This window comes from Micrasema longulum, unplaced genomic scaffold, assembly GCF_059751315.1.
Source record: "Micrasema longulum isolate JH-2025_06_02 unplaced genomic scaffold, ASM5975131v1 h1tg000704l, whole genome shotgun sequence".
In the NCBI taxonomy this organism is placed as follows: Eukaryota; Metazoa; Arthropoda; class Insecta; order Trichoptera; family Brachycentridae; genus Micrasema; species Micrasema longulum.
Genome location: NW_028277900.1, coordinates 59,022 through 74,894, shown reverse-complemented (window position 1 = coordinate 74,894; position 15,873 = coordinate 59,022). Strand labels below are relative to the sequence as shown.

The 15,873-nt window shown below is 31.6% G+C and overlaps 1 protein-coding gene across 1 annotated transcript in view; it reads left to right on the top strand.

Annotated features, from left to right (window-relative positions):
- The window catches only part of LOC148279551 (monocarboxylate transporter 12-like), a gene marked incomplete at its 5' end in the record, with an annotated part of 69,718 nt that extends 55,083 nt beyond the window's left edge, over positions 1–14,635 (top strand). The window contains 6 exons of the mRNA XM_088229751.1: positions 527–748; positions 3,706–3,843; positions 5,892–6,021; positions 9,517–9,635; positions 10,083–10,252; positions 13,517–14,635. Coding sequence (XP_088085877.1) covers positions 527–748; positions 3,706–3,843; positions 5,892–6,021; positions 9,517–9,635; positions 10,083–10,252; positions 13,517–13,789 — 1,052 coding nt within the window. The remainder of the gene's footprint in view (positions 1–526; positions 749–3,705; positions 3,844–5,891; positions 6,022–9,516; positions 9,636–10,082; positions 10,253–13,516) is intronic.
- Between the last annotated feature and the right edge of the window lie 1,238 nt (positions 14,636–15,873).

Sequence of the window (15,873 nt, the reverse complement as noted above, 5' to 3'; positions counted from 1 at the left end):
CACCTGTTTAGTCATTCATTCATTCGTAATAATATTGTTCCTGACCTATCGGATCATAAACTGGAGATAAAATAATTGTTTTTGGGGCGTTTTTAAAGATAAATATATCATTCTTCCATAAGATTAATCGTTTTACTTTCATTATTTCAAAAATGATCTAAAAACGCAGTAATTGGAGTACCAATTCACTGCCTTATGGACCACTGGGGGGGGGATAGGAAAGTAAAAAGAAGTGGTATGAAACAAACCTTCGTAGATTATGACATTGAAAAAAAAAATCTGTTTGAAATAAAAATAGAAAATCCAAGAAATAATTTAAATGGTTCAATCTGTGGATCCAGATATCTTAATACAATTTTTACAACATTTTTTTGGATAGATGTAGGCAAGAATGTGTTTTTCTTTTGCCTTCTTGAATATTTTCCTATGACACACTTTCTCATTTTGGATATTTTACAATTTAAGTTAGCGAACATCGTATTACATACGAAAGCTCAACAATTTAAGTGTTTATTTGACATTTCAGGATTAGGTGAAGCTGTCGTGTTACTACAGGCCTACCTCGGTCTCGCCTGGACCACAGGATGTGCAGCGTTTGGTCTACTCGTAGTCAAGTCATCTCCAGAGTGCAGGATAGGACGCCAGTACCTCTGCCAAGCCGCTGTCTTCATGTGCGGACTCTCAATCCTCGCTTTCACAGCGGTGCAAGGAAACTATCATGGATACGTCATGTTCGCTTGGATATACGGTAAGATTTTGCACCAAAAACTTTTCTGATTCTCATATTTCAAATGAATGACAAACAAATACCTTCAAACCTAAATTATTCTGATCAAATGATGGAATTTGGGTAAAAGAGAATTAACTAATAAGATGTTAGTACTTTTGAAACGATATTAAAAATACATGAAAGTTTGTAAACAATATTTTGCCTTCAGAATAACTACTTCTGCAAATTTGCAAATCAAACAATTTTCATTACAACTTTAATAAAGGTACAGGCGTTTAAATCTTACATACAAACAATAAATGTTTAAAAGTAAGTAATATGGAAATATTTCACATTATGAAGGCTTTGAAAGACCCTTATGGTTGGGAGCGAAGTATGGAATTGGAAAAACAATGATGAAAGTAGGCTGAATGCTGTCAAAATACGATCTCTCGGGCATATGGGTGGTAAAACGATATATTTTGTAAAGTTGAGAAAAGTATTATCGACAAAATCAAGAAAGGGGTGCTGCGTTCGTTTGGACATGTAGAGCGAATGGACAGCAAAAAAGCGGCTAAATGGATTTACGATGCTAATGTTAATAGATACAGAAAACGAGGAATACTGAAAAAAATATGGCATGAATAAATCTAACAGATTCTTGATGAAGGACATTTAAGTTGGAATTAGTAAATTAATTTGAAAAGTGTAGGTATAATTTTTACATGGATTAATTTACGTTGTGTGTATCAGGGTACGTTTTCTGATGGGAAGTTATAATTTATCTTCAATTTTATCTATAAAGTAAAATTAGGTTTTCTGTATGGAAAATAGATTTTGTTTACATTTTTTTTTTCTAAACATGTTCAATTACCGATTACCGACGAAGATACTTTAAATTTTCATACGAACTTCACACACTTTAGTACATAAATATCGATATTACTTTATACCGTCATAGTATATATCGATGAAGATAGCCGTTCATAATTGCGGCCCAGGGCCCCGATTACAATGCGAAGTTTACAGAGTTATCTTCGACTGTCTTTAAAGAAAAACCTATATTTTTGTACGAAAATGAAAATATTTGCATGAACATTTAAGGTATCTTCGTCGGTAACATATAATTTATTTAATTATTAATTTACACGCCCTACGGGCTTTTACATATATTAGAAATTATATTCAAGTGCAGCAGAGGAACATAAGTATGTAAATTTAGTTAAAATTAAAGATAACATAAGAAATACTAAAAGATACAATAATAAGTAAAAATAAGGAAATGTACCAAAATAGGTATATGGGTACATAAAAAAATATTTAATAAATTTACAAATGAAAACATACACGTGCATATGCATTAAATACACAAACACATATACATACATGCATGTACATATATATACATACACATACACATACATGCACATACATGCACATACATATACATACACATAAGCTTATACATTATTATAGAGATACATGAGAAAAAAAAATAGTAAATAAAAAACGATATTAAGAAATTTTATACAAATTAATTTATAACCTTTTGAATACTTAACCTATATTTATATAAAGACAGACAAAATATATCAACTTCACAATACTCGTTACCTAGCCGGCGTAGTCTAGGTATTGGTGAATTGTAATAATAATTATGACTGCCAGGAGATTCAAAAAATAACTTTAGCTGCTGAGTATTTCGAACAGGTACTTTTAGGCTGATAACACTAGTTAATTCCGGGACGTCCAATACGCCATTTGCTATTTTATATAAATTTAATAAATCATTTATGATTCTTCTTCTACAAAGAGTTAACATATTTAGTGTACATAATAAATAATGTTTAGAGGAAAAAATTATATGCGTATTCTGCTTTTCATAGAGAAAACTTAATTTTACTTTGTAGATAAAATTGAAGATAAATGTTAACTTTCCATGTAATCGGCCTGGTGTGCATACAATTATATTAGTCTATATGGTGTGTCTAATAATTCTATGCTGGTGTGTATAAATTTGACAACCATAGGTATTCTGCACCACATATCATTAAATTTTAAAGGAAAATAGAACTTTTATGAAGTTACGCAAAAACATAACCCCAATCTACATAATATAGATAGCTACCCCAATAAGTTATTACTATCTACAAGCAAACACTTTCATAATTTCATTTTTTAATCAACTTCCGGCAGCCATAAAAAACTCTACAAGTGCCAATGTATTTAAGAAAAATGTTTGCAATTGGTTGCTACGCATCGATAGGTACGAGGTTGTCAATTTTTTTAAAGTACGAAATTAGCAAAAATTTACAAATCTGCTTTCCTTCCATACTCTTTTACTTTTATTTGCTTTTTATATATATTGATAATTTTTATGTTTTTCTTATTATGTATTTTTGTATAATTTAATTTAGTACGTACTATTATTTGGCATATGATTTATTGCTCCTATTCCTTATATTTCTTACTATAATTGAGTGAATTTCTAGAAAACATAACTCAATTATCATTTCAATTATGCTTTTATATATATACATATATCTCTTCTTTTTCTGTTGATTTAAATCATGCTCTTACTTTGTGTTATTTTTTTTTTAATACTACTATATTTTACTATTATTTTGTTGATTTTAATGATACCACTATTTTGTATATTTGATTATGTGTGATTCTCAATTTGTATAATTTATATTTTAAAAATTATTTCTGATTATCTTTTTTGCATTGTATTCTTTGGAATTTGATAATTTATTGCATTTACCTTTTTTTCTAGATTGTGATTCTATGTCATTATAATTTGTTCTAATTAATTTTACTATGTATTTTTATTGTTATTTATTGTGGCTTGACACGGGCATAGCCTAAAAAGCCTTAATAAGTTCATAAATATTTAATTTTGTAATTTTGAATGAATAAATAAATAAATAAATCAATATGGATTTGTGAACTTACAAAAACAAATGAAGATTATTTAATGATAACTTTTGTTTTAGGCATTTTCTGTGGGGGATACCATTACTCGCTGAAAATGTATACATATGAAAGGGTCAGGTCCAGGAACTTTGCTCGAACGTGGGGCTTTGTACAATGCTCTCAAGCCATTCCTATTGCTATAGGAGTGCCAATATCAGGTTTGAAAAAAATATATTTTAGTCATTATTTTTAATCTCATAATTACCTTTATTTATTTAACGTATATTATATTAGAATTTTAGGGAAGGGAATATGGAAATCTAGTGGCAACACTAGACACTGTGTAAGTAATATAATAAAAACCAGTAACCATATTTCTTCAGTTCTTCAATCTGTTATTTTTTTATGAAATAAATTATTATTTACGCTGATGATGGAACCTACATGCAGGTTTCACCGTGGATTTCTCCCAAAAACAGCCCTTCCAATAGTGAAAACGTATATTTTTTTTTTCAAGAATTAACGGTACAAGTACCTTTTACATTACATACATACATAAGTATTTACAGTGGAGTATATACAGTAACAACTTTTTCAATGCTTACTTAGAAAGAACATAATTAAAATATTGATTCCACACTAAAATGTTTTACAAGTAATTGTTTATAAGCTGGAAATTTCAATAAAAATATGTCACCTAAATCCGAATGTTTATTACCCAGCGCATGTAGACGATTCAGTACTGAATTGCTAGAATATATTGAGACATGATTGTTGCAGTGATAAAGTTGAACTAGCCTAGTCACTCTAACTGGTGCTTTAAAACCAATGAGGGCCAAAATTTCAGGGCTGTCCAATACTGAATTAACGATTTTAAATAGAACTAATAAATCATTAATAGTTCTCCTGTCCCTTAATTTAATCAAATTTAATATATTTAATAAATAATCATAGTTACGAAATTCATTACGTATTCCTAATTTAAAATTAACATATCTCAAAAAACATTATTTTTGGTACGTGTACTTGTACACACACAAATCTGGATTTTCTCCCAAGGGGGAGTAGGTATATATTTTTATTTATATCCCTACAGAGAGGAGGTAGAATTTTTTTCAAATTCAGGATATGAATACATAGATGGCGCTCCAACTCGCTTGTGGATGGTTTCTCGATTCGTAACATATATACAAAAATCAAAAATGTTACCTGTGTGGATATTCGCTAATAAGCGGAATGGGGAATGTTGTAGTACCTACTTAAAGTGGCCACTTAACCCAGCCAATGACAGGTCATAAGCCCTGTAAACGCTCGAATATCCATAATCCTGAATTTGAAAAAAATTCTACCTCATCTCTGTAGGGATATAAATAAAAATATATCTCAAAAACTTATTCTGAATATCTACCGATTATAATTATAATATTTAAAAATGTACACACAGCAAATACTAATTTCAATGATAATTTAATAAAAACGAAACAGTATAAAACAATTAGGAAGTTCAGTGGTTTTTTCATACTTGTTTATTTGTTAATGAACTATAAAACCAAGGTATTTTTTGTTTTATTTATATTTTTATGTATCGTATTATTAGCACTGTGATTTTTTAACGTTTTTAAATTTTGAAATTACTCCACCCGTGACGTCACAAGCTGCGAGTTGGCTTCCCGGAAACCGGAAATCTATCATAATAGTCTATCATCGGTTGATCTTGATGATGATCGGTTGATCTGGGACATGTGACGTAGTTCAAAGTAGTTCATTTTCATTGAAAAAAAATTATCATACATTTTTGCGAATCTTCTCCATGCAATTAAATGATCTAATTTTTACCGCTTGTAAGAAATCATTTTTAATTTCCCGTTGGATTGAACTCCCTCATTGTATCTTTCTCTGATTTTTACATTATTTCATTCAATTTGCTCAACAATCGAACTTTTATAAAAATGCTTTTTTTAAATAAAAATAAATATTAGCGTTCTTATAAATTACCCGAATATTTCAATTTTGGTGACCATTTTCAACGAGTTGTATATATACAGTTATTGAGTTATAACTCAGTGAGCTTAAATTAAAAACATCACAAAAAAGTAAAAGAAAATTATTATGATAATAGTATATAGTACAACAATGGATAAGCTCTTTAAAGTATTATATTTAAATAAATGTATAACTGTGTAAACTTTGTAAAATTATAAGACAATATTTTATACTTACCAAATAACCACATATTTGAGAATTAAATCATATGATTTGATTACAGGATACATCAATGTTGGGTGTGGTGGCAAATCTGGGTATTACTTTAGCTCAACGTGTGTCATTGTCGGAAGCTTGGCTCTATTTTTCATTGATCTTCACCGAAGGAACATTTCACGGCATAAGCATACCAGGTAAGTACTGTCACAGAAAAAAGCACATTATATTCATATTGATAAAAACTGATAGTGAAAATAAATTCTTTAACTACATAATATGAACTTGAAAACAGAAACATTATTTTGATTTTGCACTATACCCAATAACTATACTCTTCAACTGACTTCAATTATTTTTGTGATATTTTTGACAAAAGAAAAATATCATTTTAGCTTTATCAAAGAATGCACTTCAAATTTAGATAAAATATTTTCACTGCTTTTAAATAGTACTACTGCTACCATCGTGCTATTTCCCAGTAGGCAGAGAAGACGGATTGCCACACACGTCTATATCTGCACACATTCTCAGCTTCTTCGACATTCATACATTTTCTCGTACATGCCCTTCGGTTTTGCCTGCTGTTTTCATGACCAGACTTGAGATTTTGGTTTATCTGATCATGCCACATCTTCCTCGGTCGTCCTCGTCCCGCGTTACTATTCATTCTCGCCATGTAATGAGTTAGAAACTAGTTTAAATATATCTTCTCTTCAAGACCGTCGAAATAAATCCGACCTTCTAGTCCTATTTAAAATTCTCAACTCACTCTTTGATGCGCCTGAACTACTGAGCTCAATAAAATTAAATATCCCAACTAGAAACCTCAGACAAAACTAACTCTTTCATACCGATAACCATAGAACTAACTATGGTATTCATTCCCCTATGACCTGAATTCTTAAGTCTGCCAACAAACATACCAGTCTTGATTTTTTTGATTACAAGTTGTCTTCTTTCTAACGATCACTGAATCAAATTAAATTATAAACACCTCTCTTCTGCTTCCACTCCCACAAAGTCTACTATATAGGTACCATTGTGTCTTTCTACTTTTCTTTGTAATATTTTTTAAAGTATAAATATGTCCTTTGAAATGCCCATTGGGCGTATGTATAAATAAATATATATTCCCGTTTTGCCATTATTTCGTCATCCATTTCTTATATATTAGCCCAGGAATATTAGACCAAAAATAACACAAAATGTTTCATCTGATTTTTCAGCTGTTTTTTTTCACATGTATTCTAGATGTGGTATTCAATTATTACTCAAAACTCCCCATCCTTTACCCGATTGCGCATTGAGATATTTCATTACACAGGTGTCCGGTTGTATATTATATACTTAAAAACTTATACACTTAATAACTTTTAAACGCAAATAGCTAGAATAATTTAGAATTTGGCGTTTTAGTAACAAAATTACGGTTTTGTTTATTAGAAAAAAACATCGATTGAAAAAGCGGCGTTGTTTCGCTATCGAGTCGTAATTAAAATATGATTTTTGCTCACTGCGACGGGGGCGCAACGCAAATTCAGTAAAAGTTACAATATTTGCGGGATAAGTTATGTGCCTTGAATAAAATAAATGCGGATTTGAGTTGACAGATAAAAGGTTTTAGAAACAGCAAACAGTCGTCGCCAACGACAAGCTTTTTCTGTATCGTCTGCGTCTGATAAAAAGGTCTAGCGCGGAAGTGATTCGGTGTTGAAAAATCCACAAATATCAACCGCCGATAGCAAAAGCATGCCGCTCTTTCATCCAAAGTATAATAATAATTGGAAAGCGGGGAAGAGGTGGGGAGTTTTTTGTTACAATTAAGTACCTCATCAACACATGTGCAAAAAATTTGCTGGTTATGAAACACTTTGCGTTCCCCAAGGATCAGTTCTAGGACCAATTTTATTTATAATATATATAAACGACATCACAAATATAATAAAACACTGCAAACTGCAATTATTTGCCGATGATACATTAATCTATATAGCGGGAGAAAATTACACAGAGACTTTACAAAAATTAAACGAGGACTTAAACAGAATATCTGAGTGGCTCAAAATTAATAAACTTCAGCTTAATGTTGGAAAAACAAAATACATGGAGTTAGGAAATAAAAAGCCAAACCCAAGGATGAATGTACTTATTGATAATGAAACCATAGAAAAGGTTAATGAAATGAAATATTTGGGGATAATACTTGATTCAAAATTGACATTAAATGCAAATTTTGAACACGTTAATAAAAAAATATCAAAAAAAATATTTTTCCTTAGTAGATTGAGAAATAAATTAAATAAAGATACTGCAGAACTAATTTACAAAACAATCATTCTTCCACATATAGATTACTGCTCAACAATATTATTTTTAGCAAACGAAGGAAATTTAAATAAACTAGAAATTTTACAAAATAAAGCGATGAGAATAGTTCTTAAGAAAAATAAATATAGCAATGTAAAAAAAATGAGAGATGAACTAAAATGGTTATCTGTAAGAAGGAGACTTAAATTTAATATGTTGATATTTATACATAAATTTTTTCACGATAAATTACCAAAATATTTTAAGGATAAAGTTGTCTTAAACAAAAATTGTCATGAATATGCTACTAGACAAAAGGATAAAATAAGACTACCATTATTGAAAAGAGCTGAGTCGCAAAATTGTTTGATGTATAAGGGTTTAAAAATGTATGATGAGATGCCTGAATGTATGAAGAATGAAAAGTGTCTGAAAGAATTTAAAAATAAATGTATAAGTTACTGTAAGGAAATGTAAATATATATAGATGATGTAAATGTACATAATAGTTTATATTAGTTTTAATATAAACTAACTTAAGAAATAAATTTTAAAAAAAATTAAAAAAAAAAAAAAAAATCCTGGGCTATATGGGGAAAATTAGAAAATTTTATTAGTCTTGTTCAGAATTTTAGTAAATACCTTTTAAATTCACAAAAATGATGCGAGATATACTTGAAGTCGATATAGCCATCTCCCTGAACATGATTTTTTCTTTGCTGAGCGGTTTTTTATAAATTCTTCTTCTGGCAGCCTTGATAGCTCCTGAAGTCAGCAGAGTTCGATGATATCCACTTATTTGACGATCTTCACTGAATATTCTTGAAGTGATCAATATGTCAATACACAAATTGGCGACTGATACGTTATAGGGTGTCATTTGTCCCCCGTGTCTTCCCTACTTTATATAACGCTTACAGCGATTCGGTTTTCTTTATCACCCCCCTCCATGTTTTCTTTGCAATGTCCAATGACTGACTAATTATAGCAATATCACATTAAAGGACATTTCCTGAAAATGGTTACAGGTTTACTTTTGCCGAATTCTAAACTCATGTAACAGTATTTATGGCAGAACTACGTAAATGAATAACATTTGTATGGATACCAAATATGATTTGACCAGCCAATTTTCAATTAATTTGCCTTCCTTAATCTTAGATTCCATTAGCACACATTTTATGTACCAGTCTAGAGTAACACGTTGTAAAAATCAAAAAAATGATATCAATAAAGTAGGTATACTGCGTCAAATTATATTTGAAACATAGATCGAAGTATGCAACTTGTTACGAGCAATTAAAATATTGCCATCTTTAATAGTATATTTTTATTATTATTTGTCCATTTTGTATTGGTCGTGATCAATTTATTTTACATAGGAGCAACGGCAGTCAGGCGCTATGTGACTCCAAGAGGTGCCCCCAGAGAAGGGCTTCTTTCTCCAAGGAACCAGAGAGGGAAGGATCTCTTACCAGATCTGCAGCTGCAGCTGCTCTTGGTAATGATGTTTTATCAATATATAAGCAAATACAGTCCATTCAAATATTTAGCAAACTTTTTTTTTGTTTAGGTGTGCACATATAATTAGAATAGTCCTAAAACCGTATACGTGCATCAAACTGAATCCAACTAAACTACCCACAAATTAGTAGTTTTACGCTTTGGCCAATAGGTACTCTTTAGACGTCACTTAGTACGCAACTGCCGATTTAAATTCAATTATCTTTCCTCTACCTCTAGACCATTTGTCTTTTTTACTTTACTACTTTACTTTACTTTACTTTTTTACTTTAACGCTCATTTTTTATAATATATTATCATTCTATGAAGCGTCATCTCTATTTAATTATACCTCAGTGACTGAAGGACGGGGCTATTGAAGGAGTGTATTAGCAATGACGTATGTTTATGTTTTTTTAATATGCAATTCATTACATTTCTGTAGTTCTAGGGGGTGATATGGGCAGTCCCACAGGTGGAGAAGCTCATTCTGCTCCAGAGATGAAAGCTGAGCTAACTTGTATATCCGAAGAAGGACTTGCAGACATGGACTTGCCGGATAATCTACTCGAAGACCTTGACTATATTGGAGACTGCATCACAAGCTGCAACAAGGTGACCTTGTGCATTTTTTATTATACCTCTCAACAAACTCAAAAAGTTAACATTTTCTTTAGAGTAAAATGGTACCTAATAAAAACTTGACAGGCGCCGTGGCGCAGTTGGTTAGATGGCCAACTGTGAAGCTGGCATCACGGGTTCCAAGAAAATCCCAGTTGCACGAAAAAATCTAAGATTTTTTTATCTAGGTGTTGTGGTGTATTTTTCATAACTTCTTATAGTACAACAAAAGGATGTGTTTGTATGTATTTGTATAAGAGTAAGTATAGAGGTGTATTTGTGTGGGAGTAAGTGTTCAGGTGTGTGTCAGTGTAAACATCATTAAAAAGCAAGTAGGAGCGTATCGCAGCCAGACAGAATGAGTATTTATTTATTGAAAAATAAATTAAGGAGCGTGTTAAATATATCACTAGATGAACAAAAAAATATAGTTTGAACAAGAACGGTAGAAGAAAGAGTGTTGAGCATAGTTAGTGCTACGAACTGGCAGATGGAATAAATATTTATTTCGCATAATATTTATTTCGAATAAATATTAATTTTATTATGCGTGTGTTGTTTGCGTTGGTGAAATCTGCGACAAAAGAGTCAAAGTGATGCTTTGAGTAGTAATCATTCAAGCATTTCTGAATAAAAAAATTCTTATTTCTTATTCACAATTTACCTAATTAATATTTGTTTAATTTTTCCTTTCATTCCTGCCAAAAATATATGGGTCGCGCTTTATTCGAGGCTGCGTTATAATAAGACCAATACAGTGTAAATATATTATGATACACATAAAAACTATACGTATTTCAATCTAAAACATCATTCGGAATTTTATTCAATTATGTAACCATATTTTTTATTCTTTTTTATCATCAATACCACTCCCTTATCCACACCAGATGGTGCATAGGGCACTGCTTTGGAACACTAAATGCAGGATATTCCTAGATGAGTACTTTCGACTCGATGGTAACTCTCAGCCGAAAATCTTGAAAAAGATCATTTCGTTCTTCAATTGGAGCGTTTCTTAATTATTTTTGTAACATTTAATGAGATCAGTGTTACGCTTTAGGTTCCGGCTCAGCAACAAAAAAACATTATCAGTAAAAGCACTCTCTCCACATATTTAAAAACCATTTTAATGCAAACCGTAGAACCACCTTAAAACTAATATTTTAATTGCACATTTCCAGGAATGAGGAATTTCGGCGGTTTTTTAATATATTTTTATTTGTTTATAGACTTTTGAAATAATCCAAAAAATATTTTACAATTTTTGTGTATTGTATTATCAGCGCTATGATTATTTCAAGTTTTGTATTTCTGAAATAACTCCGTATGTGACGTCAGAGGTTCTTCTCTGTCAGTTCTTGGTTTGTTTCTCTTCTTCTTCTTTTCCACATCCGCTCTTAAGTGGAGTATGAGGACATCACTAGTTGCCTTCAGGAGACCCTATCGCCAGCCAGCATTTTCGCCTCTTCCCACGTCAATCCAGCGCCTCTTAATTCCGCCGAAAAAATCGAAAGATCGTCATCGACGGCCTTCCGAGACGGCGTGAGCCCGCAGGTTTAAAGAAGAGGCAACTTGGGTTTAGGTTCGCCTGAGGAATGCGCAGCACGTGTCTAAGCCAGGTCCACCGCCGCATCTTCAAGACGCTCGTTATAGGAGGCTGCTGGGTCCGTTCTTGGACTTCAATGTTAGTTGTAAAATCGAACCACCTTATACCTAATATTCTTCTCAACCACTTACTCTCAAAACTCAGAAGTTGGTTTGTTTACGGTAAGCAAACCGGATATCCTTTACAGCTCTCATTTCAATTAGTTGTTTCATATGAACAAGTTACGTCGTTTAAAGTCGTGCGCTTTTATTAAAATATTATTTATTTTTTTGGTACATTTTCTAGAAACTTTGAAGTACAATTTAACTCTTTAATTTTTACCGCGCCCAAGAAAACATTTTTTTTAATCCAATTTCATAAAGAGCTGAAGTTCCTCATTGGGCCCATGACCTCAAGCATGGTTGGCGAACGCACTAACTACTCCACTACGAGGCATGCATATCCCCACTCCATTTTTTATAAAATTAACCTGAGAGTAACCATTAAGTCAAAAACGCTCGTCCAGGGTTTTGGTTCTATTTTATTTTATTTGGGATTTTTACAGCTTTACATAAAAAAATAAGTAGAAATATATTAACAATATTAGAGCCAATTAAAAAAAATCACTGTAAATCTAATAATATATAAGAAAAGAGTTTACGTAATTGTATGTGTGTGACGTTTGTATTCATGTGTGTGTATGTAAATGAAAGAGGGAGAGTGTGCATGTGCGTGTGTGAATGAATGAGGGAGAGGGTGCGTGTGTGTGGGTGCGTGAGTTTTAAAAAATAATAACTTTTAATTATATTGAAAAGGGTACAGGAAAGAGCTTGATAAGAAGTTAAATTATTTAAAAAAATATATATTTATATATACAGGGTGTTCTTTAAACCCCATCACATCCGAAACCACGATGATCAGTATGGGCAAGAAGACATGTTAGCATATTTAAAAAAATATTTAGAACGAAGAAAATTTAAAAAAATAAAATATTTAAAAAAAAAACAAATAGTTGCTTACTTCTGCAGGGGAGAAGCGAGGGGGCGCAGCCGTGCCGTTGACGGTGTATCAGACTCCCCCTCCCTCTTCCTCATTTCTCCCCTGCAGAAGTAAGCAACCATTTGTTTTTTTTTAAATTTTATTTTTTAAGATTTTAGTCGTTCTAAAAAAATATTTTAATGTGCCAATATGTCTTTTTGCTCATACCGATCATCGTGGTTTTGGATGTGAAAGGGTTTGAAGAACACCTGTATATAGTTTATACCTACTTTTGAAATATTTTTTTAAGTATTGTAGTCAAGAAATGTTATAATTGTATTTTTTTAAGGATCGTTAATTTCCAAGTCTTGTTCTGAAAAAAAAGCATTTTATTTTTAAATTTAATTGATACGATACACAATAATGAATAATGTGCAACGATTCCCATACAATACGGTAGGTAACCACAAAATACGATATAATATATATATCAACAATAAAACAAGGTACAAATACGTATTATTTGCACCTACATAATATATAAATAAGAATAACATATAAGTTTGATAGAAATGATTAGAATGATAATAATCAGAACTGTGTTCTGACACGGACTAACACATTAAATATTCATAATCTACAATATTATTGTTTTGTGCAAAATAAATTCTTAAAATATTCCATTTTTCCAGGTGGAAAACTATCTTATGCTCTCTGAATATGAAAACAACCTCATAGCGGAAATGCCAGTCATCCTCGATCGTAAAGGACGCAAGTGGTCTCTGGCTAAGGGCGCAACCAGAACGGTCGGGATCGGTGGGGTGACCCTGACCTCTGAACAGCCACCAGACCCTGACGAATGCCCTGTCTCCACGAACTGCAGCAGAGCAAACAAGTGGAAGGTCACACCACAACACGTCCCCAACAACAGACTCATCACAGTCATCGACGAAGCATCAGTATAAAGACAAGCAATCAAATGTTACGACTTGTCATTCCTTTCCAGGGGTTTAATTTTATTTTACTATAGGTACAAACTATTCCCCATCACAGGTAAAATTTAAGGAAACTCCTGTGGACATTTTTTTTTTCAAAATCAGGTTGTGTGTATCGTTGACTAACAGATCAGAGCTCTGAGGTTCGATCGCCAGTCTACCGCAACTTTTTTCTTATTTTTTCTATCACACTTATTTATTCAAAAATGTAACCTATCCTATGGGCTAATTTTACCATACAAAACAGACTATAAGGCCCGATCACTGTGGTGAATTACACCGCAGAATACTTGAGTTAGAGAAAAATCACATTTTATTTTTGAGTTCTCACTGAGAATCGAACCCGGAACCTTCTATGTGTTAACGGAGCATCTTAGCCACTACACCGCGAAGACTGCCAAATTATCTAAAACTATAGGATTTCGAATAATTTCTTTATTTATTTATTAAATGGGACTCTGAATTTATTATATCATATAATGCATGAAACCGTATTCTTCTTATTAAATAAACCACCTGTAAAATACTCTGCAGTCTGCAGATCACCCTACTTCCACAGGGCCACAACTTTAGAAATAGTATTTAGGACTTGAGTAAATTCTCGTTGTTTTATCATGAATTTTAATGTTTTATGTTTAAAATTAATAATCAATGCGTCATTGAAAGTATTGTCCATCGCTAGCAAGACTTCCTCCTATTTTTCTTACAGCATACGAAATCCATCTCGAAAAAACGACTCAGCTTCGACAGGGCATGGTCACCGAGGGTCTCCACCATATAGAATTGTATATGGTTCAGCTGCAGAATAAAAAAAAATGCATAATATTCCTCGCAAAAATGAATTTTTGGTACGAAATTCGTCATTTTTAATGTGATGAAAAAATATGTCGTTTACTCTTCGGAAGAATAACATACTGTCACTTTAAGCCTAATGGTGAATCTTCTCGATGAAGTTGGCTGAAGCACTGCTCGATGTAAAACGGCTAAGATAATAGCTTTTGTCAGGAAACAGTGAAAACTAATTCAAGGCCCTATTAATATTTTATGTAGATGATGAATCTAAACATTTTTAAGAGATTGAAATGGGGATAGAAATTCGAATGGGTGTTCAGATTTTTTTTATTCGTTATTCGAACGTTATTCTTTAAAAAAAACTTGTTATTTCACAATTTGGATATATAACGATGTATTGAAAATACCTCTTTAGATATAAATATGATTCGACGAGCTCACATATGCAATGCAGTATCTTAAGATATTAACTCTTTACGACCGCGCTGTTCTAATTAACAGATAGCTTTAAAAATATATTAGTCTAAAATTCTAGACTTACATTAGCTATACCTAGGTACTTATGATAAATAATAATTTTCATTGTACAATAAGTTGATTGTACAATACTTATCAATGTATAATTTTTAGAATGCATAATTAATACAAATAAAGATTATGTTTCAAGTCATATGAATGTTGATTTTAACATAGTACCTACATGTATTAGTTCTTTTAAGAATAACTTTAATATTTTTACTAATTTAATATATTTTCTAATGTTCCTACATAGAATAAAATACGATATTTACAAAATGGTATTATATTTTTCTCATTGACGCAACGGGAAAAACAGTGGCACGCAGTAGCAAATCTTATACATACATAAGTAGTATTCAAATAATTTGCTTTATATTGTAAATGCATAATATTATGTGCTGAATCTAATGGGTACCGAAACTAGTATGTCTTAGTTATTCCTACATTTTTGAATACGGCCTGAAATTCTCACTGCCATTTTCATGAATATTAATAATAAGGTAGTATTTAACGTTTTATGGGAATCCCGCGTATATATTTAAAAATACTGCCAAATGTTTATAAATAGTGCATAGGTTAGTACTTTTGCGAGTGAAGGATTTTTTACAGCCATAATTTTTGTCTTAATCCTCGCTTGCTATCAAATATTTATTTAAATTAAATAATATCTGAGTCAAAAGAACATACAAAATAGTGTCGTAGATTTTATTGGAGTATGTAATATAATGAATGACACAGTTTTC